This window comes from Cuculus canorus, chromosome 1, assembly GCF_017976375.1.
Source record: "Cuculus canorus isolate bCucCan1 chromosome 1, bCucCan1.pri, whole genome shotgun sequence".
Taxonomy (NCBI): Eukaryota; Metazoa; Chordata; class Aves; order Cuculiformes; family Cuculidae; genus Cuculus; species Cuculus canorus.
Window position 1 is genome coordinate 94,069,564 of NC_071401.1, and position 27,736 is coordinate 94,097,299.

Genomic DNA, 27,736 nt, shown 5'->3' on the forward strand with positions numbered 1-27,736 from the left:
TTCCAGTCTGGAAATCAATATTTAATCTGGCTGGAACAAGGAGGAATGATACAAAGATTTACTTGGTATATATATTACAAAGATTACAAAGTTGCATATATTACCTGGTTTGTCACATCCAGAAGAAAGTCAGTCCTGTGGCGTTTATAGGGTTTTTCACATACTGTAGCATTCTGTTGGTAGCTAGATGTGCCTTTTCTCTATTGAAGGAAAGAAAGCTTCTGACACAACTGATGGTTTACATTATTAATTTGTGCATTCTGAATTTTGAAGTGAAGTAAGGCAAAATACAAAAACTAAACATGGTAAATCATTGAAACTGAGGTGGTACCTTTCTGCTGCTTTCCAGCCTTTCTCCTCAGGCAGTGAAAAGGTAGCAATAAGAGTTTTAAGAAGAAATGCCTCTAAGAATACATTTATTGTGTGTCATATTTGGCTTTCTTCTCTCAACATTTCAGTGTATTGCTTCTACATTTTCATATTCTGTTATGCAGGCATGCTGGATTACGCTACAGGCATAGCTGGCAGTGAGCTTTAAGCTTTACCTGGTGTGTTCCTTAATTTCTCCTTTCTTCGTAGAGAAATAAAGAAACGCACGTCAGGATAGGCAGAGATTTTCATTTGAAACAACACTTACGCTCGTGTCTGAAGAATTATATGTGACTTGTTCACAAGTCAGTGGTGCTCAGGTTTGAGATTTGGGACTGGAAGAGTGTTTGGATAGCAAAAAGAGCATATAATATGTATCTTGTGCACCTAGACAAATACCTGAAAAACTGTGACTGTAAGGAAGCAACTGAAAAAATAGTTGTTCTAAATGTGAAAAGAAGTTACTTACCAGGACTGTGTTGCACTCCAGCTTGTATAGTAAGGACAAAATGAATCAGTGAGTTTCTCTACAAACATGCATTATGATTTAGTAGACTTTCCGTAACAATATGGCTATATCTTTTGGAACTCAGTTTATTGTGGAATAATGTTAGCATGCATAGGCCATACTTTTGAGGCTTAGGTGCAATTAACAAGAGACTGGGAATTCAACAGAAATTGAAGCTGCTTTTGCAGTCTTGTGGTAAACAATAAGAGGAGATTGCTGTCTAGAAGACATTCAATACCAACTTCTTTGTTTCTCAGAGCAGAGAATGTCTACTCTTGTATAAATGCACTAGGAGTGTAAACTATTACTTTCATTAAAGTATTTCATGTTTATTATCGTCAGTTAAAGTTGTCCCACACCATGTTATCTCATAAATGTAATTTCCGTAAAACTGAAATGGTATGGCAGCTAGTTAAGCTTTCAGAGAGAATTATTGTTAAAATACATAATTGCCATTATTTCTCCAAGTTTTACATCCTTTGTTGCTTTTACTTTTCCCTTTCACTAGAAATTTGAAGCAGAAACCATTGAAGTCTCAGGCAAAAATTGAATCCGAGCAGGAAGATTCTTTTATTCAACCTACCTCAAGCAGAGCCACCTGTGTTGCAAGCCATAAAACGAATGCTAGCAATTACAACCGTAGTTCCTCTGGTGAATCCTCCGATTCTGCATGCCTGGCATCCTTTGAAAGGAATGGAAAAGCTAGATCCACAACACTAACAAATTGTTCTGCATTATCATCAGGTCAGAAATGGGATCAGTCTCAGATGAGGATTTTTGTCTTGGTCTTATCTACAAATTGTCTATTAATGTTTCCTTTCCTTTCCTTTCTAATTGTCGTAATTTGCAATTACATTTAAATTGTTGAACAAGGTTTACTTTATTAACATGAATTTTTTTAGACAAGACTTTTATGCAGTTTGGGTCCTGTGTAGTACAGGAGTTTGTGTAATTTAATGAATTTTGGACACTTACTACATTACTGAATGTTGTCAGTATACTAAACAGACATTTCCGCTTTAAAATGCCATAGAATGAAGTAAGTTTACTTAACTTTCATTGATTAGAAAGCTTGCACCTAAGTGGAAATCTGTCAGTAGGACAATGTGCTGTTTAGTGGCAGAGCTGTCAGACTGCAAACTGGTTATCCCATCGAGTGGATTGTATTTCTTTGCAGCTTTGATATGGGAATTCACAACAAAGCTGAATTGAGTAAGATGGATGGTAAGAAAAAGTTGACGTGCTAACTACGTGGTTACTTGATGCTCATAAGTTGTACCATATAGAAGAATAGAATTTCTTCATTTCAGGCAGCTATTGTGAATTGATGCCTCTTATTTGAGACGAAAATACAATGTAGTTGATAAATGGTAGTATATAAAATACGGGTTATACACTCATACATGTTGTGTAAAAATTGTCCTCCAAAATTAGCAAATGATAGAAGTTCCCTGAGGGATAAAAACCTTCCTGTCTTTTCCTTCTTCCCCGCAGCTCACCTTCACAAAAATTCAGCTTCTTTGAAAGAATAAGAATGCAAGTCCTAGTAAAAGAGAATATGCCAGAATGTGGTTTGTTGTTTTTTAACGTCCTTTTCTCTGAATTCTTTTATTTGGAAACAGCTGTTTTATTTTACTTAAATACAGGTTAAAGAAGTTTTCCATCATTGAACACTGGAGTGGTATACTTTGTAAAGCTATCAATTTAAGTTACATAAAACATTAAGGCATGATAGCGTATGATAAGATAATGGGGAAATCTTGATTTCTTGGACCTGCAAAGTGTAGCTCTTAACTGGAAGCCAACTGTATGTTTAGAATTCTAATAGATAACTATTATTTTTTTTAACAGAAAGTGAAATAGAAGGTTCTTTAGTTTCTTCATCTGCTTCATCTTCATCCTCTATGAGTAGCTCGGAAGACAGCAAAGAAAGCTCTGTGGCTCTTGTATCACCTCCACTACACAATGGTGTACGTAGAAGAAAGAACAGTAATCGTAGGTTAACTAGAAACCAAGCTGCTCAGAGAAAACAAATAGGTAAGATTTGAGTAGTTTTCTTGTGAATGGCAAATAACACAAGTGTGTATATATAGTAATTATTACAATGTATATGTAATTATTATTGTAATGTAATTAGTATTTTTTAAGTTGTTGTGTATGTTAGATAAGTAACTGATTGATGGTAGTTCTGAAGCTCTCAAGATGCTACACTCAGCTTTCAAAGATTTTTTTTTTTCCAGTACTTAGGGAAGGAGGGCAGAAACTAAGAGCCTGATGAGAGGGAATGACTTGTGATATTTTGTATCTTAAAGTAAAAGCAAAAATTCATAAAGAAGTTCTAATTTCCATAAAACAAGAATGAATCCAAAATTTGTGACGTAGTTAAATTTCTCTTGGCAGACAACAAAAGCACATATCATAACTATCACACACTGGAAGGGTGGGATGTAATCCAGAGGGAACCAGACAGGCTGTAGAAGTGGGCCTGTGCGAACCTCATGAGGTTCAACAAGGCCAAGTGCAAGGTCCTGCACCCGGGTCGCAGCAATCTCGATTTCAATACGGGATGGGGGATGATGTGACTCAGAGCAGCCCTGCAGAGAAGGACTTGGGGGTGCTGGTTGATGAGAAACTTGACGTGAGCCAGCGATGTGTGCTCACAGCCCAGAAGGCCAACTGTATCCTGGGCTGCATCAGAAGAAGCGTGGCCAGCAGGGCGAGGGAGGTGATTCGGCCCCTCTATTCCTGTCTTGTGAGACCTCATCTGGAGTACTGTGCCCAGTTCTGGAATCCCCAGCAGAATGAGGATATGGAAGTGTTGGAACGGGCCCAGAGGAGGGCTACGAAGATGATGGGAGGGCTGGAGCACCTCCCATAGGAGGATAGGCTGAGAGAGTTGGGCTTGTTCAGCCTGGGGAAGAGAAGGCTCTGAGGAGACCTTATAGTGTCCTTTCAGTACCCAAAGGAGGCCTCCAAGAAAGCCGGGGAGGGACTGTTTACAAGTGGTTTTAGTGATAGGATTAGGGGCAATGGCTATAAACTGGAGAGGGGCAGGTTTAGACTAGACATAAGGAGGAATTTCTTCACGATGAGGATGGTGAGGCACTGGCACAGGTTGCCCAGGGAAGCTGTGGATGCTTCATCCCTGGAGGTGTTCAAGGCTGGGTTGGATGGGGCCTTGGGCAGCCTGATCTAGTGGGAGGTGCCCCTGCCCATGGCAGGGGGTTGGAACTGGATGGGTTTTAAAGGTCCCTTCCAACCCAAATCATTCTACAATTCTCTACGTCTTTATTTAATTTGTAATGCCCGTGGGCTGAAGCTGTTACGGATTTGGCAAGATTTAAGGAGCTGCTATTTTTATATTTAAGATATTAATCTCACCTTTCCTTTACAGGAACACTTCTTCAGGAGAACGGGAATACAAGAAAAACTGTCAGGAAAAAGTTATATGGAAGTGACTCTGAAAATACGTCAGTGGCAACATCTGCATCACTCAGTAATAGCACCGGTAGACATCGAAAAACTCCACGCAGAAGTGCTGCTGTGGCTGCTAATAAGCTAAGGCTAATGAGTGATGTGGAGGAAGAGGTTTCAAGCTCAGAAAGTATTGGCATCGGATGCAAGAATAGAAAACTGCCTCACCGAAATGCCTCAGCTGCAGCCAGGCGAATGTTACTGGAGGGGTCTGAGGATGATGTAGGTTTAAAATCTGAAAGTGAAAAAGAAATAAAAGAGCAGCTTACCAAAAGGAGAAGTCTTTCTCAACCTGGTTCATCTGCTGTACGAAGAAGGTTTGTTAGTGAATCGGAAAATGGAACTTCAGATTCTGAGACAGATGCACAGATGAAGCAGAAAAACTGGCAAAGCAATGGTATCAAACCGTTGCGTGGGACGGCCCTTTCTATATCTCCCAAAATGAGAAGTCCCACCCTAGAGTTTTCAGAGGATGACTGCAAAAGCCGTAATTCAGAGCATGGAAGCAGTCCAAAAGTTTCTGATCAGTCAACATCTGCGCATAATAAGCCTGTGGTGAGCAACTCTGAGGATGAAGCGGATTCTGGATCAGATAGATGGGATGGCAGAAAAGCAACTGGTCTGCAGCTTATTGCTCCTTTAAAAAAAGCAAAAGTCCTGAGTGATTTAGAAGACACAGCAGAATCTGGAACGGAAGACAGACAGGATGGCGGTTTTGTCTCGGAGAGCTTGTTGCCAACTACAATCGCAGGGAGTTCAAAATCTGGAGCCGGTACCAGCTTCAGTCATTCTAATTCTGAATCTGAGACAGATTCCAACAACAGTAATTATTGTGAAACTTCTTTGAAAATAAAAAAGAGGAAGAGAAAAGGAAGACCAAAAATCATTAGAAAAGGTAAAATATTTGAAGTTAATGCATTTAACTCTTAATACTGATTAGATGAAGGAGGCAACCCAAGATTAATGACTGGGAGGGTGTGGACTATGCGAAGTGGAATAGTGCTCCTTGTTGTTCTTAAATAACTATAAATGGGGGAAGGAGAACTGTAAGGGATGATGATGACGACAACAGTGTCTAGAAGTCTGGACAGATCTGGAGCTAGGAGGTTACCGAACACATCACTGAGACAAAAGTGTTTGGTGTAGTTCTGTGGTAGATAGAATTCAGACTTAAATGCTGGATGTTGTGCAATTCTGGCAGTATGTTTCTCTCTGAAAAGTCACTAAATGATGATTGTTCTTTCCATATTTAACTTGCACTTGTTTGTCTATGTAGCAGATATAGGAACTAATGTGAAAGTACCTATTCTGAGGTATATTGGTTTGCACATGTGTTGTGGTAGTTAAATTTGAGAAACACTGGCTTTCAGGTTGTTGGCACAAAACTAAGCAATATTCTAGAGGATGCTGTGAATGAGTTCTGTGGAATACAGTACAAGGTAGCAGAAAATCTCAGAAGAAGTACCTTCTTTCTTTGGCTTGCTCCTTGTTTTGAGAATTTCATTAATGAAAATCATCAGGTTTGTAGTGCTGTTACCTTGGGTTTGTGCTTAAAGTAATGGTTCTTATTTTAGATTATCAAAATTTTCTGTTATTTTCTTCTGCTAAAGCAGGCTTCTAACAATTGCTTTCAGTTGAATCAACTTTCTATTTACTTGGTCTTTCAAAATGAATTTGATTGAAAGGTGTTTTCATTATTCTTACTTGCCTTTTGTACACTGGAACCTGTAGTTTGATTTTAGCTTTTGGGTTTTATACTGTCAGTGATGTGTAATGTCCTTAAGACAGCAAGGGACTTGAATCCAGAACATTAGGTAATGTTCTGCTGCATGTCTGGCTTTTCCCAGATTTAACATGCAGGGTGTATGGTGGGTGCTGTTAACGATACAGCAGTAACCCTCCTATTCCTTGCTTGCTTAAGTTTCATAGGCTCATGGGTGCCTAAGCAATGTTCTATCTAATTTAAAGCATCATGTCACTGCTGTAACCATATTAGCATACTGGTAAAAGATTATATGAGAAGCTGTCTGTAAAGCACTTAACAACAGCCAGCTGAAGAGCAGAAATGCCAGACAGCTGCAGAAGCAAGGTTTACCATTCCGCTTGTTTCAAAGAAGTTTAGTTATTTGCTTTTTAGGTTTGGGTTTTTTCCCTGTAATTTTGTCTGTTACTCAAACACATGTGTGCAGGCTGAGACAGTATGATTTGGAGATTTGGATTTGGGCTGTTTTAAGTTTATCACAATGATGTGGAGAGTTATTAAAACAGCTTTTGTTCATTATGTGTCTTTGTGTTGTTAGGGGATCGGTCCTCGCTTAGAATTCAAAAGACTGTTCAGAGATTGGCGTTTGGTCTAATCCCTCCAAACCTGTCACTGAATCGCAGATACCAGGTTATGAACCTCTAAAAAGTCTTTAGGCATTTTAACTGTGTTTAGGGGTTTGGGTATCTCTTTACCAAAAAAAAAAGTTGTGGAAGATCTTAAGCAGTCTTTAAAGACTTGAGAGAATACCCACAAGTAGCAACAGATGCCGTTAGATTATTAGATTTTTCTTTACCTAGCTTTCCTCAAGTGCAAGTTATCAGTATGCTTTACAGTGAGTGAGGTGTATTTTTTTCAGGCTTTGAGAACTCACATGACTTGCAGTTATCCTAAAAAGGAAAATTAATATTTTCAATGTACAGGATTGTATTTTATCAACTGTTGCACACACTTTAATATAGCATTTCTTTTTATTTTCAAGGCTTCATTACACAGCTTTTGTTTTATTGTTGTGGTGCAAAGACTAATCTTTCTCAGTTGTCTTCCTCACCTTCCTCTTTCAAACAAAGCAGTCTGCATTGTTTAGCCTTAACGCGTGGGTTTACAAATGAATTTAGTGATCTGCAAGTAGTTACCAAAAGGCTTTAAGGGAACGAAAGAAAAAATGGTACTCAAGCTCATGGAGGTTGGTTGGTTCATTTCCATACCAAGCATATAGAATAAAATTAAACTTTTCTAGCTCACATAGTACTTGATTAGAGTTGAAGACTGTCATGTTTCGGAGCAAAAATTCCTGTCAGTGTTTTCAGTTACTTCCTACATCACTTAATTTGACAATTGAAAAAAGAAAGTGCCATCTTCATTGCTACATTAGAATCATAGAATAGAATCATAGAATCACTAGGTTGGAAAGGACCCACTGGATCATGGAGTCCAACCATTCCTAACAATCCCTAAACCATACCCCTCAGAACCTTATTCACCCGTTCCTTAAACACATTATAACAGAGTAAAACCTTACTATGTCCAGGCTGTTTCCTTTCCAGTGTTCAGTGTCAACTAAATGTTGCCTTGCCAAAAAATAAGGTGGGAAAGAGGAATATTTTTGACAGCATATATATTTTTGTCTTCCAGACTGATTAAATTTTTAACAGCCTTGTAAGTTTCTTGTTTCACATTTTTGTGCCCTCTTGGGTAGCATGTTTGTTACAGGTTATAATGCAGTGGCTTAAGAATCTTGAGAAAAAAAATGTTTTCTCTTAAGATGGGTATGTCCTGACATTTTTCCACAAAAAAATACCTTTCTTTTGTACTAAAAAGATATTTAGTATTTATAGCTGCTAAACATACTGAAAATGTTTCTTAATGTTTAACATTAGCAATATAATAGGATGCCAGGTGGACCCGAGGAGCAGCAATAAAGAACTGCTGAGTTCTGTAGTTGGCTATTGAACTCCAGGAATCTTAATCCTAGGGCTGGGTTATACATTTCCACACTTACAAACTGGTCAAAATGTCTCTTTGTGCCAGTAACTTGTGTGCTGTTGTTTCCCCTCGCTAATATGTTAGAATGTATCTTCGCATTTACTTTTTTCCTGTTTCAGTTGTAGTTTACTGGTTTGTTTTCCTGCCTATTTCAGGTTTACCTCATAACAGCTGTGGGCAGCAGCTGTATGTTGCATACTTGTCTACTTGATAGTATTGGAGGACAATGTATAATTTAAGCTTTAGATTATGATTTTTTTTTTCTTAATTTGTGAATTAGTTCACCTTTTATACAGCATTATGCAGTATTCAGCAGAAGTGTGTTATGTTTTGGCCATGAAATCGCACAGGACTAATAATAATAGTAGTAGTATCAATGTATTATTTCTGGAAACTGTTAAAAGAAGACAGTGAATTAATTATCCTTCCGAAAAGTCAAAATAGGAATATATTTGAGTAGTACGTGAAAGGATTTACATTGAAACAATGACCAGATTTGGTATCTGAAGAAATTTTTATAATTGGTACTGAAGCTGGACATTTCAATTTCTGTCCCAAAAATTTTTTTTTAGTTTTCTATAATATATCTTCATACTGTTTATTCTTGTCAAAATTTAAGGAAAATGTTGTCCTATCCTTGCCTAACAAGTGAGAAATTGGGGGACAAGAGCGTACAAATAACTTGGCGTGTTAATGCTTCTGGCTCAGCTGGACAGAAGGAGCAAGGAACTGAACATTGATTGGTTTTAAGTCTTAGGCTAGTGTTCCCGTGTCTGGGTGGCTGTCCTTCTCAGAAGACATTTGGCCGTTAGGAGTTCAGGCTGTTGAAACAAAGCTAAAAAGACAAGTTTGTTTTATCCCTCTGTAAAGGAAGGTGAGAGAGCATATGCTCCGTAATCAACTCCTCTTGTTTCCCTAAACTTCTTCTTGAAAAAATGTTTAATTGCCTAGTGCTTTGCAAATATGCAGCAGCTGCCTGATTTTTACCCTCTCTTTGCTGAGTACGGGTAGAGACTCATCAAAACTAATGAGTTAAATCAGTTTTGTTCTGGCTTAATCAGGAGATAGCAGGCTAATATTATGTAGGGGCTTTAATGGAACATGTTTTATCATTTGCACTCAAAATTAGTAACAGCTACGAAGAAATATGAAATGGACAGCAGTCTTGGGAAAACTAACCTTGCAAAACATGTTTCTGCTAAAATAACAAAACTTTATATTTTATTTATGAAGTCTGTGTATTAATACATTTACTTCAAGAATTTCTGCTTTTAATTATTATTGATAACCTTTGAGTAATTCTGTTTTATTTAGAAGATAAAAGCTTAAATCATTGATTTTCATAGCATCGTTCACATCTGACTGTACTTCTAGTAAAGGCTTAATGTAAATAGCACAGAGAAGTTGTATTTTTTTTTAAGAAACTGGTTTTGTGTATTTTATTAAAGGTGGTAATGTTTGTGCTTAATAAACTGATGATTTCAGGACTATAAGTTAATAAAAGCTTTTAAATGTTTATTTTGTAGAATCAAAATCTGAGGAGACTGGACAAAGTGCAAAAGTGCTCAGGAGCCGGACCTGTGTCATTAACTACAAGAAACACATAAAGCTGTCTAATGTAACTGAGAAGAAAAGTCCACGCAGATGTGCTGCTTTGGCAGCTAATAAGATTAAAATAATGAGTGATACAAAGGAAGAAATATCAAGCTCGGAAAGTGTTCGCAGAGTGAAAAAGAACAGAAGGCAGCTTCATGGCAACGTGTCTGCAGCATCCAGGAAGAAACTGATGGGCAGCTCGGAGACAGATGCTTGCTTGAAGTCTGAAAATGAGAAAGAACAGCTTTCTGGCAGAAAAAAATTTTCTTGCCCCGAGTCTTCTGCTCCTAAAAGAAAATACATTAGTGAGTCTGAGAATGAAAAAACAGACTCTGATACAGAGATAAAAGTGACTGAAAAGCAGAGTGATGATAACAAGCAGGCACACACAACAGTCTGCGCTGTAGCTCTTAATCTCAGTTATGGCTCTTCAGAGGAAAATTCCACAAACCACAAGATGGAAAATGGGGGAAACTGGGAAAGTTCTAGTCAGTCAACTTCAGCCCACAACCATCGTATGAGCAACTCTGAAGAGGAGGTAGATTCTGACTTAACTAAACACAAAACTAAAAGTATCAAAGAAGTATCAAAGAAAAAATCTAGAGCTCCTTCCAAAAGATCAAAATTATTGGATAACTTGAAAGAAACAACGCAATCTGAAACAGAGGGGAAGAAAGATGAAAAAAATGCAGTATCTGAGAATCTAGAAGCACCTGGGACTGCAGGGAGCTCTAAAGTCAGTTTCAATTGTTGTTCTGGCTCAGACTCTGGAACTGATAATAGTATCTGTAGTGATGCCACAGAAACAAGAAAGAGGAAAAGGAAATTGGAAATTGTTCAAAAAGAAATTACTAATTCCAACTCACCTAAGCCCTCCAGAAGACCCCAGCGGAGGAAACGTTGGAAACCTAATCAAGAAAATGACTCTGAAGATTTGGATTACATCAAATACAGAAGAGCTAATCGACGTTCTAAGATAAGAACTCGTAATGGCGGTAAACGGACTGTGAGATACGACAATTGTGATGAAGATGACGATGACAGAGGTTTAGATTATGTAGATTGTGAAACGTAACTTAAAAAGAAAAGCCAGCCCACTTTTTTTTTTTTTTATGGTAATAGCACTAGAACTCATGATGGATGCTGGCTCTTCTTTGTCCTACATTTCAGGGAATATATTTATATTTTTCTATGAAAAAGTTATGAATGTGATTAGATGATGAATTTCTCCTTTTCATATTTTGACTTGCACTTGCCTGCCCATGTAGCAGCATTTAGCACAGATGCCAAAATGTGCCTCATTATAGGGGCAAATTTTTGTCTTTACTGGTATTTTATTACATATAACAAGAGTTAAAAAAACGTTAAAACACTGCGCAACAGGCTAATAGCAGTATGTTGAGTATTATTGTTATGGGTGCTGCAATGGAATACTACCTAGGTCATACAACATTCAAGAACAGATTTCAAACATCTCTAAAGCTGTATGAAATCATATACGATAGTAACAGGCTTATAAATAATTCTATACACTATAAAAATCTGGTGGATGCTAGCATTGCATCAATAGAGTAATGGAATGGTCACTAGGTTAATAACTTTACAACTTGTATTAGTACAGATGTTAAATGTTCTGTACTTCCATTATTGATAACATGCAACTAGAACCCAGTTACCAGTGAAAAAGCATATTTGCCAATTAAAAAAGTTGAATTGGTGCTGGTGAAGAGAGGGTTTATGCTGACAGGTAGTACTATCATCATTAATGTGACTTCTATACTGTAAACTTAGGAATATGAAATGCAGGTGAACTCTTGGGCCTAAGGGGGTTTGTGTGTTTTCTTTATAAAATAGAAAAAAACCCAAAACACTTGTTCTGTTTTCTTTATGCGTGAAAAGCTTGAGACGCAGGATTCTTACATTCCAGATCTTTTTTCTTCTGTTCTTCCATATTTAAACTTAAGTACTCTATAGACTTATCGTTGATTAAACCTTATCAGTTTCTCATTATTGCAGTGCATCTCTTATTTTCAAAATGTTTGAGGTGGCTGTTGTTCCCTAAAAATAATTCTTGCATAAAAGATAGGAGAAAACTTCTCCAGGAAAAATGTGAATTCTTGGTTGGCCATGTATCAATTATGAGAACGTATAGCACCGCTGAACTCTTGCCTTCCTTTTCCCAGAGCTGTGCTGGTGGAAGCTCCACGATCGCTGCCTTCGGTGGTGATCTCCACTCCTTCCCTACTCTCTACTGTAGGTTTCCTCCCTCTGCTCTGCAGGCTGCTTTTCTCAAACTTAGTAAGATTCCGTGATCCCCGATCTCATTGTTTGATAGGAGATAAGTTAGAATATTAGATTTATCCTAACCCAGCTCATTTTAACTGAAATAGCAAGTTTCCAGATTAGTTTTCAAGAAGGATTGGACTGGTAGTTCTTGTCTGGAAGGGTTTGGGGATGAGAGGGGAAGTTGGTGCAGCTGCATAACTGCAGTCATTAATGCCAGAACTGCTTGTACAAATAGAAGTGACGTAATGGAAAAGGGAGTCCCACATGCTGCTACCAGTGGTCAGTGGGAAGCACTTCTCCAGTGACACTGCTGACATTTGCCAAAAGGTGTATTTAGCATTGCATTATTTTGGAATCTAGAATTGTTATCTCAGTATAGCAAAATGCCTTTTTTTTTTTTCCCCCTTAAAACTTCTACGTGAAGTAAAGAATAACCTCATTTATATATTTCTTGCCCCAGGAATTTTATTTGGATTGTAGTCCCCATATACAATGCAGTATAATTTTGTAAATTCAAAATACCTGAATTCTTTTAAGTTGGTTTCTAAAATATGAACACAGTTGTGTTTAGTGATGAAACTTGGAGTTGGCTGTGTGTCTTAACTTTGTTAAAAGAAAGTAAGTCAACTGGTATTTTTATATATTATCCATAAACGGAATGCATTGTTCAGCAGCTGCTTACGATCAATGTTTTATGGAGTACAAACTCCAGTATAGGAATAAATATTTGTGTCATAGACCTGGAGTGAATGTCAGAGTTTTTTTTAAGTTTAAACAGCTAAAATTGGGCCGGCAGGCTTGTATTTCTCATCCAGGCTTGGAGATTTTCTTTCTTGCCCTTTCGCAGATGCTGTATTCTCTGTCATAAGGCACTCATGCCCTGCATGTTCATGGTGATCCCTGAAAGCTGGGAGAAGGTTCTGGCCTCTCTGTTTATAGATCCAAGAGGAGTTTACTGGCCTGGGGACTGCAACAATTTCTAAAGCAAAGAAAATGCTGCTTTATATTTCTGGATTTTATACATTGAAACAGGTTCTAAAGAGCCAGTAGGAAGGTAAATGATTAAACTGGAAAGGGATTTCTACTCTTTCACCCTCTGAGAGTTTGAATTTTATTTTTTTATTTAAATGAGCATGCCTACTCTTGCCAGAACTGGCTCTCTTAAGCCTTGCCAAAAGCCATTCTTCCACCTTCCTGCTAGTTTTAATCAGTGAGCATTCTTTGGTCTAGCTGTACCTGGGGAAGTGAAGGCATGTAGTAGACCTGTAAACATAGCTTTTTTTATTTAAAGCTGCTTAGTACAGTCCATTTGTAAGCTGGGTGAGTTGGGGTTTTTTTGGAGGTGTGGTGTTTTGTTTGTTTTAAAGTGGGACTTCAGTCTGGGATGGTGAGTAGGCTCAGAGGCAGCATGGACAGATGAAAATACTGACACTGCGGGACAGAAGCTTAAGGAACTGGAAGGTTGCTATAAGGTCTCCCTGGAGCCTTCTCCAGGCTGAACAACCCCCAACTCTCCCAGCCTGTCCTCTTAGCATGCTAAGGTGCTCCAGCCCTTGGATCATCTTCATAGCCTCCTCTGGACCTGTTCCAATGGTTCCATATCCTGCTTATGTTGGGGATTCCAGACTGGACATGGGACTCCAGGTGTGGTCTCATGAGAGCACAGAGAGTACACAATGCCACCCCTTGCTGAGCTCATTAATAAGCACCCCAAAATCCTTCTCTGCAGGGCTGCTCTCAATCACAGTCCTCCATCCTGTATTGAAACTGCAGATTGCCCCGACCCAGGTGTGGGAACTTGCACTTGGCCTTGTTGAACCTCGTCATTCTAGAGACTTCTCTGCTTAACACGTAGAGGTGGACCAAAGTAAAGCTCGTCATCAACCTACACTGTGGCTGTACTCTTTATTTGCACACCTGGCTGTGTTTGGGGTACTGCCCCTGAATGCCCACATGCTGTGTGGTCCCCACAGCACCGCAGGCAGGGGTGTGCTGCTTGGGGTGCCCCTGTTCTAAATGAGGCAGAAAAGCTCACAGATGCAGAGGTGAAAGTCCTCCTGTCTTTGCCCTGCTCTTGCTCCTCGGCTTCATTGCTGTCCCATAAAGTGGATCCTTCTGCCACAAGTGGCTGCACAGCGGTTGGTGACATGCCCTGAGAATCAGAATGGTTTGGGTTGGAAGGTACCTGAAAGATATGCTGCCATGAGCAGGGGCATATCGCACTAGATCAGGCTGCCCAAGGCCCCATCCAGACCTGGCCTTCAACTCTTCCAGGGATGGGGCAGCCACAGCTTCCCTGGGCAACCGGTGCCAGTGTCACACCACTCTCAGCATGAAGGATTTCCTCCTGATGTCTAACCTCAATCTTCCTCATTCCAATTTAAAGCCATACCTCCTCGTCCTATCGCTCCATGCTCTATCACTCCCCAGCTTTCCAGTAGCCCCTTCAGGTACAGTGACCTTCCACTAAGGTCTCCCTGGAGCCATCTCTTCTCCAGGCTGAACAACCTCAACCCTCTCAGCCTATCCTCGTAGCAGAGGTGCTCCAAGCCCTTGAATCATCTTCATAGGCTCCTCTACACCTGCTCCAGCTGTTCCACATCCTTCTTCTGTTGAGGGTTCCAGAACTCACGAGAGTGGAATAGAGGGGCACAATCGCGCCCCGAACCCGGCACAAGCCGCGCCGCGGGGCCGGGGCTAGAGCAGGGACTCCGCGGTGCGTGTGGCTGGAGCGCCCCCTGGTGGCGCGGGGCTCGGTAGCACCGGCGGGAAAGGGGCGTGTCCCTGCGCAGGCGCTGTGCCCGACGGCGGAGATGGCGACTTTCTTCGGGGAGGTGGTGGTGGCGCCGTCCCGCGCCGGTGTCGACGATGAGGAGGAGTGGGTCGAGGAGACGCCTGAGGATCGGGAGATCCGCAGGGAGCTGGAGAAAAAAAGGTAGCGGCCCCGGAGGGCCACTCCGGCAGCTCTCCTCGCCGCTGCTGTGCGGCCTCGACCGCGGCCCCCCGGCGAGGGACCCGGGGGAGGGGGGGGCGCAGGGGGCAGTTACTGCTGCAAAACCGGGATGATTTTGGTTTAAGATAAAGCAAAGCTTCCTCTAAGTAATTGTGTTTTGTATTTCTTGGAAGTTAGACAGAATGTCTGTCTGACATCTTGTTTCCTTTCAGGCACTGTTTTTGCAGACACTGATCTTTCTTGGGAGACGCTCACGTCTTGTGCACAGTGTGATCTGTGCTGAGCAGCTGCGTCTGCAATCCCCTCTGTTTGCAGCCTTTCCCATCTCCACTGCGGGGTCAGGCAGAGCTGGAGCCAGCTCCAAATCACCAACGGATTTGGCTGCGCTGGAGTTCATAATGACGTTAAAATCAGTCCTTGGAAAGTAATAGAATAGGTGTAAGATTTCTGGGAGAATTGATCCCTGTGCACGTGAGTGGGGAATCCATCCTGTCCCAGCTCTTGTCTCACTGCACACGATGGATGGAGAGCTCTCCCTTGTGTTGGCCAGCCCTGATAAAGGATGCTTGCTTGCTAAAACCCCAAAACAAGTCTCAGAGAGTTTATTTGCCAGCATTTTCCATATTGGTAAGGGAGAGTAGGGTGGGTGAGTAGGGTGAGTGCTGCTCACTTCCCTCTCTCTTTTTTTGCCAGGGAGATCAACGTCCTTTGGACCTTGAAGCCAGGTGCACCTGTGGAAGACTATGCTGGCGAGACATTTGTGTGTTCAAAATTCATTGTGGCGATAGGACATAACGCTGCGGGTAGGTGCAAAAAGCCAACTATCCAAGGGTCTGAAGTTTCACTGTGCTTTTGCTGTCAGCTAGATTTAAGAATTTGGGGGAAAATCCTTTGAGAAAGTAAGAGGTTGGAATGAAATGTAACTGTGGGATAAAATGTAACTGTGCCAGGGCATTCCCTTTGTCCTAATCTATTCTAATGTTGGTCTCTGCTGAAAAAACAATCCTTAAAGTTGTCCAGCACTTCATTTAGGGAGCAGAGTTTTAATCCCGAGGCAGATGAGCTGTCCAGAGAAAGGCAAGTTTAGTCTGTACACAGAAAACACAGGTTTTTGTTACAGCTGCCTATTCCTCCTGTCAGATCATGGTAAAATGATGTATTTTCAGTTGAAGGGCAGAAGCAAAGCATGTTTCAGTTTTGGATTTTAGTTGAGATAGCCCCCCTTTCTCCTCTATCTGAATTTGTTTGGTGGACTCTCCTGGACTGACTGTGGATTGGCAAAAGTTTGTTTCTAATCGTAGGAAGTGGCTTGGTGCAGTCTAGTGTTTTGAAATAGGGATCTGTCAAAGCCATAAAGTTATGGGTCAATGAACTGTAGTTTCTTTAATGTCTAGTAAGCAGAGAATTATTTTTTTACCTTTTTCCTTGGTCAGTCATCCCTTTTTCACATTCTAATTCCCTACCTGTTCAAAATGCCCCTTTTTGAGGTGGCTATTTACTCACTAGGCCGAGAGTCTTGAAACACCTGCCCTTCCCACACACACTTACAGAAGCCTTGAGTTTTTCAATAGCTGTTTTCCTGTGGCTATAAAGAAGCTTTAAGTCTTTCTTATGTTTCAGTCACAGGTAGATGACATTTAGGTGATACTAAGTTAACTTTGCTAATTTGGTATTTCTTTCTTCAGGTGTTTGCTTGAAAAATAGCTCTAGATCTTTTATTTGTCTTCAATTTAACTTTCGGCAGGAGTTTGATTTATGATCTAGGATCTCTTTCTGCTGCTAACTCATGCATACACTTGTCTCTGCTTCCTAAAGCCAGTGTAATAGTTCTACCTTGCTGGTTCTGTGATGGTATTTTTGAGAAGTGAGTTGTATCTGGTATGTTAAGAAGTATTAGAGACTTACTGTTTACATCCTAAACGTATACTACAGGAATCAAGGTTAACCATAATAATATAATTCCAAAGAATACGTGTTTTTGGTGTTTGGGATTTCTATATGTAGAACTGCTTTTCATCTTTTAGGTCTTGATATGGTGAGTTTATTCATGTGCTTGTTGTTGTCAATAGAATTATATTGATGAAAATAAATTATTACTTAAGTTATTACTTTTTTTAAATTTGAGATTACAAAAAAATGACAGTTCAGGTATTTATTTTTAAAACAGATTTTATTCTTTATAAATTAACAGTATTCATTGCATTTTTCAGCTTTCCTGTCTTGTTTTATTCTGGATTCTGTATGTTGGGAAGTAGTTGGAGTTTTGAAGCTGTGGAATGAGTGGTGTAGAACAACCAACACAACAAATGTCCTCCCAACAGATTCTTTCTGTTTGTTCTACCGATTAATATCGGATCCAACAGTAAGTGACTTCTGCATGAACTCCCCTATAAAAGTATTTTAGCTTTCTGAAAAAGAGATCAACCTTCATCCAGCCCCTGCCCTGCGTAGGGCAAACCAAGCATAATGCTGCAGTATTCTGGATTAATATCATAAAATATCTGAAGGGTCATTATGCTCTCTAAAACTATTTGAAGTTCTGGTGTGTGAGGTTCAGTATGAAGAAGATGTATGACAGCCTGATGGGTTTGCATCAGTTGTGAATGAAAGGTTCTTTTCGAAATGGGGTGAAGAAGCACAAGAGAACTAAACTAGTTGTTGACTGCAGTCACATCATCTTTACAAGTGATGATGAGCTGTTGTTGTGCTCTTTAAACCACTTGCTTATGCAACTTTTTTTTTTTCCCTTAAGGTTTTGTTATGCCAGTGTAGTTGCTACGTTGCTGAGGATCAGCAATTCCAGTGGCTTGAAAAGGTAAAACGGGCAGGACAACAAATTGAGCAATGACATCTTAGGGGTGGGGATCTTAAACTTGGTGCAAGTGTCTCTTCCTCTCTGCTGTTCTAAACATGGTAGCATTGTAAATAACTGTTTTCCTGTGGCTTTATTTTCTTAAGTATTCAACAGATGGAGAAGTTTACTCTCTGTAGATTCTGTGAAATTCCTTTCTAGGTGCTGCCAGTTGTACTGTAACTTCAACAACTTTGTGCGGTTACTTCTTTTTCAGCAGTTTCAATTTTGTTGCAAATAACTGCTTTCCAAATGTTCTTCCTGTTTGCCTTAAATTTCCTATGGCTTATTTTAGCTGCATTTCAGCTCTGATAGAATCCTTCCTTAAAAACTAATAACATAACTGTGTTTGTACAGCTTCCAAAGGATCTCCAGACTTGTTGTGAAACTCATGATGGGTGGTGTCTTTACTAGTGGGTGTGTTTTGCTCTTTTCACAAAGAGTATTTCTAAAAGAAGGTGCCCCCAAAGCAGTGTCTGTCCCATTTGTTCATAGACTTGGTAAACAAAGTACCTTACCCCAGTATCATTCAGGTACACAAATGCTGCTGGGTCATTCAGATCCCTCTGCATATCGTCAAGTTGATTTAATAAGATAAAGCCGTGGGCGGAAAGTTCTGGCTGTTCATTTTCTTTATGGATTCAGGTCACTGCTTAGCCTCAAGGAAATATGCTTATTTTATCTTGCTGCCTGTCTGCTAACCTGCCTTCCTTTAAATCTCTCCTGATCTGATGAACAGGGATTGATTCTAAAGCTATTAGGTTAGCACTGAAGTTGTGTAAGGCTGTGGCTAGACAGGGTGAGATAAAAAGCAACATGTCTGCGGAGAGCAAGTCCTCAGCTGGAGCTGAGTGATACCTGCTCAGTGTACGGTGCTGGCTGGCCCAGCCAGCACATGAGGAGGATTGTTTGGTTGCAAGGGAGAACCATGCGGGCAACTTGGCATGAGGGAGGGAGCCAGAGAGATTATGGAAAGGCAAGGAGCATGGAAAATTGGGGTCACTTCACTGAATGATGCAGGGATTTCAGACCCAAGTTTGTGGAAAACTAGCTTTTTGTGGTTCCTTGGCTGGTTGAAGAGTTTAATTCAGTTTGGTGGACAGTAATGGTTCACTTCAAAGTTCTGAAGTTCTAAGACCTAAAACTTTTAGGTTTTGCTGAATTCCATGCATTTTTTTGCTTTGTTTAAACTGGGATTGCAAAAGAAAGATGGTTGTGGTTTTGCTGTCTTCTCCGTTTGTATTTTTCCAGCTGTCTCTGCATATGTGTTGTATCAAACGTGGATGTTCATGAACAGTAGGAGTGCACATTTTTACCATGTCAGTGTTCTTGAGTATTTTTAGACTTCATGGTTTTTGATATTTATATATGTATGGCAGAAATATTGTGCTGGTAATGTTCTGCTTCTACTGTGAGTTACAGATCTGTTCTGTATTCTTCGTAAACTCAGATTCACTGAGTGTCTTCACAGTCTCCACAGGTCAAATTTTACTTCTGTTTGTGTTTTCTCACCAGTCACTGACAAAATGAGAACATACAGACTAAAGTTTCACAGTAATGCATACCACCCAGTGTTACAAATAAAGTAAATATACTGTAAATTGAAAATGCGTGTGCTTCTGAGAAGTTATGTCAGTTTTATATCACAGTGGTAACACATTGATGTAAGAGTACAGTCCTCTTCCCTTCTGTGATTGGTACTATCTACAGAAACAGGCAAGTTTTGGTAGCATTTACCAAACTCCTTATTTCTTTACTGATCATAAATCTGAAGGGGAAGTTGCAGGTTTATCCTGCTTCTGCTCATTTTGACATATGTTCTTCAAAAACAATCAGACACCATGCAGCACAGTGCTCTTTGTGATAGGGTGCAGTAAATCTGAAAATATGTTTTGTACAATTTTTTTTAAACACTTCTCTTTGAATATGAGGAAAACTGGAAAAATTAAGATTCTCTTTCTCAATTCACCCTGAATGTAATACAATATAAAATGGAGGCTCCTTTTAACTACTGTAGAACATCTAGGGAGCACAATTCAATGTTGGATGTCTTGCAGCTTAGCAAGCTGCCTTCCTGTCCTAAACAGCCTGGTTTTATCTGGAGTCCTTTTTCTTTCTACAGTCACCATTAGTAAAAATAGTAAGTCTTAATATATTTGCAGGTGCATAGAAAGCACTGACAACCTAAAGCCTCTCAAGAAAGTCCATAGGGTCACTAAATGTAAATATGTTAACTGCTTTTTTTTTTTTTTTCCCTTCAATTTCCATCCGGAGAGCAATGCCCCAAAAATTTCTACCTGAACATTCAAATTTTAGTTGTTCCTGCAAACCTGAATCAAACTGGATTTTAATGAAACTTTTGTGGTTTTATGCTGTTATTGTGTTAAGATAAATTTTACTTATATATTAATATGTTTATTTCAGGTTTTTGGCTCTATGCGAAAGGAGGGCTTGCAAGTAACCATTCTTTCGACATGTCCTGTGGCTGATTATAAGACTCAGGAATCTACTTTAACACTGCCATCTCCGTTTCTGAAAGCCTTGAAGACAAAAGAATTCAAAGAGCCAGTATGCTGTCCACTGCTAGAACAGCCTAACATTGTGCGAGATCTCCCTGCTGCTGGTATTTCACAATTTTAATTATTTACTTATCTGTTAGTGGCAACACAAAATTCACTTTGAAGAGCATCCCACTGCAATTAGAAATTTTACTTCACTGTATGAACTGGCTAATAAGTTAGTTTTTGAAAATTAATTTCTAACAGTTTGACATCTTACCATGTTGCCATGTAAAATAGGGACAAATTTCAAAACCACCCACAAATCCTTTTTCCCCTTATGTGTGGGGTAAAGTACCCCATAAGTACTACCAAATCCTTCAGTATTGCCTCACAAAGCCTATTGTGTATTGGTTTTGGGGGGCATTTTACTTATGAACTAAATGTTTTATTAATAAGAGTTATTTTCATCTGAGTATCCAACCTGAGGCTAATAAAGTCCTTTCTGCATATTACAGGTTAAGTAGGTTTCACCTGCTCGATCTCCTGTAAAAGTTATATTCAGTTTTATTATGTAACGTAATAAAAAACCTCAGTATTTTCATTATAGAGTACCAAATTAGTGGTAGTATCATGAGGAAGAACTGGTCTGGTGGGAGCTAAAAGTGGATCATTTTTCTATAAAAAGTTTATCTTGTTTGCACTTTGGTTTGAGGTTTTTATGTTTGGTTAGGTTTTGGTGGGTTTTTTATTGGAAGTTTTTTTTCTACCAATACCGTGCAATTTTCACTTAAGGTATTTCTCATGAAGAAACACCGACTGCATTTTACTCATTTTTAGTGGTTTGTTTTCTTGTGTACCTGAAGGATGAGGGATGGCTGGTCTAGCAGTCAAGATCCTGAGTAGAATAAATCATAGAATCACCAGGTTGGAAAAGACCTGTTGGATCATTGAGTCCAACCATTCCTATCTGCCACTAAACCATGTCCCTGAGCACCTCGTCTACCCATCCTTTAAACACCTCCAGAGATGGTGACTCCACCACCTCCCTGGGCAGCCTCTGCCAGTGCCCAATGACCCTTTCTGTGAAAATTTTTTTCCTGATATCCAGTCTGAATATCCCCTGATACAGCTTGATGCCATTCCCCCTTGTCCTATCCCCTGTCACTTGGGAGAAGAGGCCAGCTCCCTCCTCTCTACACCCTCCTTTCAGGTAGCCGTAGAGAGCAATGAGGTTTCCCCTCAGCCTCTTCTTCTCAAGGCTAAACAACTCCAGTTCCCTCAGCCGCTCCTGATAGTAGTTGATTTCTAAACTTTCACGCTTTAGGAGTTCTAGCCAGAACAAATGTGACTTTATACACAAAACTGAGATTCCTTCTCTGCTGAATCTAACACACGTTTTCTTTTGATTTGTATATAGTTTTGAGTTATTGTCAAGTATGGCAGATTCCTGCAGTCTTGTATCAGTGTTACACTGATGTCATCAAACTGGACACGGTTACAATCGAAGCATTCAAGCCTTTGATTTCTTCTAAAATCCTGAAGAGTTTAGTCAAGGTAAAATTTCATATTTAAAAATTAATGGTAGGTTTGGGCTCTTTTGGTCTGTCTTTTATCTCTTGCATTCTGCTGTTAGTGTGCTCCTGTGAGGATTCAGCCTGAAGAGACTGATGTATGTAATGTACAGAAAGATACAGGCTTTAATGACAGAGGATAATGATTTCTGCTATAGTACCTGCTGCAACATCTGTTTATAAGATGCTCAGAAACAGTGAATCTACATCTTCACTCAAAACTTCATTTTGACTTTTCAGGTTCCCATAGTGATACTAGTATATCAGAGAGTTATTTCCTGTCATTGTTTAAGCTGCAGTTTCCTTTGAAGTGTCTCATGCTAAAACCTTTAAGTATATATATGTTTTTTCATGTTCATATGCAAGATGGCTCTGTTCAAGCTTTGTATCTGCCTCTCTTCTGCCATACATGAAAGCTTCTTAAGAAATTTACTTTGACCTGTATCTTTCTGGAATTAAAAGGCTGAATTTCTAATGATGATTTATAGCAGTTTTGCACTGATCAAGCAGCTATGAACTCTTGTCATTGTAGCTACTGAAGTTAGTGTTTTGCTTCTGAAGTGCTTTTATTTTAAGTATAGTTGATTCAAAACACTCTCCTCAGTTTTGCCTATTGAACTTACATTTAAATGACAAGAAGGGTTTTGTGCGTACTGAGGTATTTATTTCAGCTTTAAAGGTGGGAATCCTGGGTTAGTTTTCATGACAGCTTATACTGGTCTGCTAAATAAGTTTTAACAGATCAGTATGTAAATGTTTTAACTCTGAAGGAGAACAACAGCAGATATGCAGGCTCTTCCTCCCGTCTACAGGCAAAGAGGGATGCAAATTCACAAATCCTATTCTGTCGTTGAACTGCATATTTCATTCGAGCCTTTAGCATGTCTCTGGATATGTTCATTCAGAAGACCTGAGTTTTGCTCACCGTTAATGTTTTAATCAGCTGATATTTAAAGTAATAAAAATTGGAATAGGTGACAGTGAGGCTTTTTGTTCTTGCTTTGTTACCAGCAATGTAGCTAATGCTGATCATTCCTTCCTTTTCCTAGGATGTATCGGAAAGCACAAAGAATTTGAAGAAGTTACTGACAACAAATGAAACACACAATAATATCTATATCTGAAGAGGACATTTATGATACAGACTGCACTTTTGTAAACTCCAGTTTCTTCTGTAGAGGACATTTTGGAATTGTAGTTGTTTCCTTCAAAGTGGAATAAATTCCAGTAGATTTTTACTTTTGCACTCATTTGTTACTTTCACATTCATCACTACAAACACATATATTCTTTCTGCCTGGCTTGGGAGGCTTTTTTCTGGAATGATTTTAGGAATGATATTTGAAGATGAAAAAGCGACTTCTTTTTCTTCTCCTGAAGGGATTATCTAATTTAAATGTGTGCCTTCTACACACAAAAGAGGAAATGCAGTTAAGGAATTCTGTCTATATCTAATGAGAATACTTATTTTTTACTTAATTTTGAGACACTAAAGTTTTCCTAATATTTGATCCTCCTTAAAGTTTTGTCTGTGATGGAGAAAGTACACTCTGCATCTTTTTGCATACATAAATTTATATAATTTTGTGTGTTTGTATGAATGATACATATCCATATATGTATGCGCATACATTTTATATATATATGTTGATACAAAACATAGTAAAGTATGGTCAAAACCTTTTAAAATACTTAGTAGTGAAAAATAAGCTTGCTTTACAAATTAGTAGGCAGGAATGTGGACCTTTTTTGACCTGCATGGAAGAGCTTTACTTGGATGCGCTGAGTAGATCATTGCAGGTGTTTAGGATGCTGCGGCCTGCACATGTGGCAGGAAGAGACATGTGCCTGCATTCAGATGCTGCAGCTCCTGTTTGCAGTACCGTGCTAAAACAGCCCACAAATGCGAGTTCTGAGCTTGAGGCCTTGATCAGGCACCAGAGAGGCGCCTGAGCACTCCCTACTGTCAGGTATCAGGCACTGGTGGAAGCCTTTCCCTGTGAAGCAAGCTGCTTAGGCTGGATTTGGCAGGGCAAAGAGGTTTAATTTACCCACTTTAAAACTCTGAATTTCTGGCAGCAGCAGGAATAGGGCAAAGACTTTTATGTGGAGTATATGATTTTTAGAGGGAAGTAAAAGTTCAAGTTTTGAAGTGTCTCAGAAAGATCTCTGAAAGTTGCTAACAATTTCACCAGTGTATTTAAAATGTTGACTAGGATTGGCATCTAATTCTGACTTGTATATACCTTCTGTTTAATTTACCATTTTGTTTAAGAAGATGGTGTTAAAGAGAGTATTTCTCCTGTTACCAAGTAATTTGCTGGTATGGTCACTGCACAGAGACCTTTAAATTGCTTGTAGCTTATACTTTTGGAACAAAAGGATAGCAGCTTCTAAGTTCTGTCCTAAGTTTAACTTTGACTTAGCACTGGATGCCCAGTGGACATTTTTTGACATTGTATTCCCTTAACAGAGCTGTCATCCCTTCAAATTTGAAAGTGATTGGCTTAGTCTATGTCCCCTGAAGGAAGTAACTCTTGGCTTCAGCAGGCCCACTACACCTTCTGCTTCTGGAAATTTTGGACTGCCTGCAGTGTCACATTTTCAACTGTAATAGAATATTCTTGATGTGGATATCAAGTTGTGTATCAGTTTAGACGTTTTAAATTTCTGTTAATATCATTACAGATAAGCAAACAACTGTTACTTTAAGTGCTGCTGTATTTTGGAACAAACACTGAAGCCTGAAGTGCAGGACATGGTTCCTTCTGTGTTCTTTTTTTCCCATTTCTTCACAGCATTGTAATGAAAACCTGTTTGTATGCATGAGCTGAGCTGAGAATCTTGTTGCTCTGGAAGAGTTGCTCGTTGGCTGCACCATTTCCTTACTTATATGCTAACTGTATTCAATTAATAATTAAGTACATAATAAGAAATATTTTCAATAATAAATATGCAGGCTCTTATAGGAACTGTAAATATACTTCTAGTATTGATTTTATCATCCATACAGTTTGCAGTGTTTCAAAACAGTATAATTCAGTTTTCTGAGGTGTGAGAAATACAGTTAAACACCTTGAATAAAAGTGGAAAACAAAACAAAGAAACTTGGAAGATTAAATTAGAAAGACTGAAAACTGGAGTATTGGCTGAATGCTCTGAAGGTTAATTATTCATCCTTCAAAGTCAATGGCAGCTCTTTGTAGCTGGAAATGTTTATGTAGGATGTGACGCTTTTTTATTGCAGGCTATCAAGCTAGTAGTTTCACTCTGTATCCAAGTTTATTTCTGTCATCCACACAACTTTATTCAGTAGTGCTCTCTCGCATGAAAATATAGGTCAGGGTGTGTGCACACCGGATAGTAAGGCTCTCCCTCATCAGTGTCAGCTGGATTGTACTGTGCAAATTTGAAATGTCAACCTTTTCCAATACACAGTAAGAACTACAGGGCAGTGAAAGAAGGTAATTTAAAATTCCTTCTGTTTTTAACATAATTTGATGTGTGAAGTAGCTCATATTCTCCCCCTAAGTAGTTCTGGAAGCATCAGAACTAATGATGCCTGAGTATCTCATAAAATGTGGGCGTTGGCTAGAGACTGTTCCATATTTGAACTTTGCTAATTAGTTGGTTTTTTTTTTTTCCTATGCGCTCCGCTATCCAGCAAGAGCCTGCAAAAAGGTTTCCTCTGTTTCTGGCAGCTGGTCTTGTTTTTTGTAATGTTTATAGGAGCATATAAACTTGAAACTTGTCAATGTGGAAGATGGCTTCAAAAATTTTGGGGGTAGAAGTACATTCTTGCCTACACGTCTAAAAGGTGATTGTTTAAGACTTGTTTCCATAAGCTATTGGCCTAAATGCAAATAATCAAACCAGAAAGAATACACTATTGGACTGGAAGTTTTCTGTTTGTCGAATCATCTAATTCACTTGCCACCCCTACTTTTTTTCAGATAACACTAAGCTGTCTTGTACTGAGGAATGTTGTCTTCTAAACCGAGGACGCAGCCTCCTCTAAAGTCTCATCTGCTTTATCATGCTGCAGAATATATTTGGTAGGCAGACGTGTTTTCTTGTTCCTCAAAGGCTCTGACTGAAATGTGATAAGCCTGGCCTAATTGTCCTGAAATAAGTCCTGAAATCACAATGCTCTTTAATGAGGCTCCTTGGCTTTTGGCTTGTAACATACCGGTGTTTGTGAAGTTCAGGTCACAGATATGTGAGTACAGCACTGTACAGATATTGTTAGAAGGTATGGTCCAAGCCAGGAAATCTGCGTTCTATTTGAATTTGTTACAAAACCATGTTCAAATGCCCAAACCAGGAGTATAGTTGCTATTATGCTTTCATTTTCCCAGTGGTTGTAGGCACATACAGTGCAGTGACTCTCCAGTAATAAAATTCTTGCAGTCCTTTGAAAATGCAGCATAAAACCGTCATGCCCTGCTCTGCTCCCCAAGCACTCTTCTGTCCTATTGTGTTCCTTCTGGATTTGATGTGATATACCCGTACAATTGTATGTACAGATAACTGTACATACAATTACCTGTATGGCATCAGCAGAAACACTGGTACTGTACAGAAAAGCAACAGCCTGAATGTTCCTGATGGAGCCAAAGGTTTTTGTGGCACTAAAGCAAGGGATGTTGGAGCTTACGTCCCAAAGGCTACTTTTGGTGACTTCCTGCCTCCTATCCAGTAACGTGAGCCATGAACCTTGTTCATCTACCTCTGTGTTTCCACAGCACAACAGAGTTGAGGTAGAAAAAAGCTTTATCCTTTGCCAATCCATTGGTGATGCCAATGCATAGGACATTTCTCTTCCCCCTTCCTATGTGAAGGTCTCCTCCTGTTACTGTACGGCTCTAGCAAATAATTTAAGTTTTCCCAGACTCCTGACTTCTGATACTGGCAGCAAATATCTTGACTCCACCCTGCAAACTGTGCTTTGTTGCCAAAGCCTCAGAGGAAGAACCTCTACTCGTGACACTTAATTTTAAAATTTCTGTGCTGAAAATTGTATTAAAACATTTGGGAAGTCAAGTAGGCAAAATTTAGGAAAATCCTGGAAGTTTGTCTTGCAAATTTTAGTTCAGTCCTCATCCAGTACCTGAAGACATTTGCATCTTTAATTACAATATTAGGTGCTTTTTTTCCAAATAAAGCTGCCGTGCTAAAGGATGATGCTCAGTGAGACAACGTGGAGGGGAGGAAGCTCAGGATGGTATTGCTGATTTCATTTCTCCTCTGTGTTGGAAAGTGTTATAATTGAGTACTTAAATGGCCCATAAAGGAGGAATTTGTTTCTGCCTCAACTTCAGGCAAGAGTTTCTTTAGTAATGCTGGGAAAGGCTTGTAAATAATAATTTGACATGCAGCTGGTATGTTTCTATTTTGTGGGTGAACAAGCTGAGGTACCTGGAACCTGACTTGCTGACATGTTGAGTGCTCACCAATCTGAGTGGTAAGAACAAAGCTGGATCAGGATGTTGAAAGTAGAAATATGGTTATTATGGTGAAACTTGAAAATGTTTGAAACGTTGCAAGTAATGAAAAAGATTTTTTAAAAGGGCAAGGATTTTGTTTGACCTGGGATGTTACTTTTGATTATTTTAAATGTTCTGTTTTGTGTCTAGAACATTGAAAAGTAAAAATAAGCTAAGAAATGAAATGAAATGAAAGTAGGTGAGATTAATGAGTTTTTTTTCAATGCAATCAGATCTCCATTTCCCCTCCCCCCTTTAAATCATAGAATCATACAATGTTTTGGGTTGTAAGGGACCTTAAAGCCCACCCAGTTCCAACCCCCCTGCCATGGGCAGGGATACGTTCCACCAGGTCAGGCTGCTCAAAGCCCCATCCAACCTGTCCTTGAACAC

General features: G+C 39.4%; 2 protein-coding genes across 2 annotated transcripts in view; both read left to right on the top strand.

Moving 5' to 3' along the window:
- The window catches only part of BRWD1 (bromodomain and WD repeat domain containing 1), a 53,349-nt gene extending 40,370 nt beyond the window's left edge, over nt 1-12,979 (top strand). The window contains exons 38-41 of the mRNA XM_054068997.1: nt 1,386-1,621; nt 2,729-2,914; nt 4,272-5,246; nt 9,626-12,979. Of these exons, the coding sequence (XP_053924972.1) occupies nt 1,386-1,621; nt 2,729-2,914; nt 4,272-5,246; nt 9,626-10,770 (2,542 nt within the window). The 3' untranslated portion in view covers nt 10,771-12,979. The remainder of the gene's footprint in view (nt 1-1,385; nt 1,622-2,728; nt 2,915-4,271; nt 5,247-9,625) is intronic.
- Nucleotides 12,980-14,769: 1,790 nt separating this feature from the next.
- PSMG1 (proteasome assembly chaperone 1) lies at nt 14,770-27,415 on the top strand. Its single transcript, XM_054055456.1, has 7 exons — nt 14,770-14,916; nt 15,628-15,737; nt 17,145-17,296; nt 17,687-17,749; nt 20,210-20,408; nt 21,704-21,840; nt 22,907-27,415. The coding sequence occupies exons 1-7, from the start codon at nt 14,795-14,797 to the stop codon at nt 22,979-22,981; spliced, it is 858 nt and encodes a 285-aa protein (XP_053911431.1). The 5' UTR covers nt 14,770-14,794; the 3' UTR covers nt 22,982-27,415.
- The last annotated feature ends 321 nt before the right edge of the window (nt 27,416-27,736 follow it).

Coding starts and splice junctions, on each gene's coding strand:
- PSMG1 (XM_054055456.1), top strand. CDS start 14,795: ATGGCGACTTTCTTCGGGGAGGTGGTGGTGGCGCCGTCCCGCGCCGGT. Junction 14,917..15,627: donor AGGGAGCTGGAGAAAAAAAG/GTAGCGGCCCCG, acceptor TTTTTTTGCCAG/GGAGATCAACGTCCTTTGGA. Junction 20,409..21,703: donor GCGAGATCTCCCTGCTGCTG/GTATTTCACAAT, acceptor ATTTGTATATAG/TTTTGAGTTATTGTCAAGTA.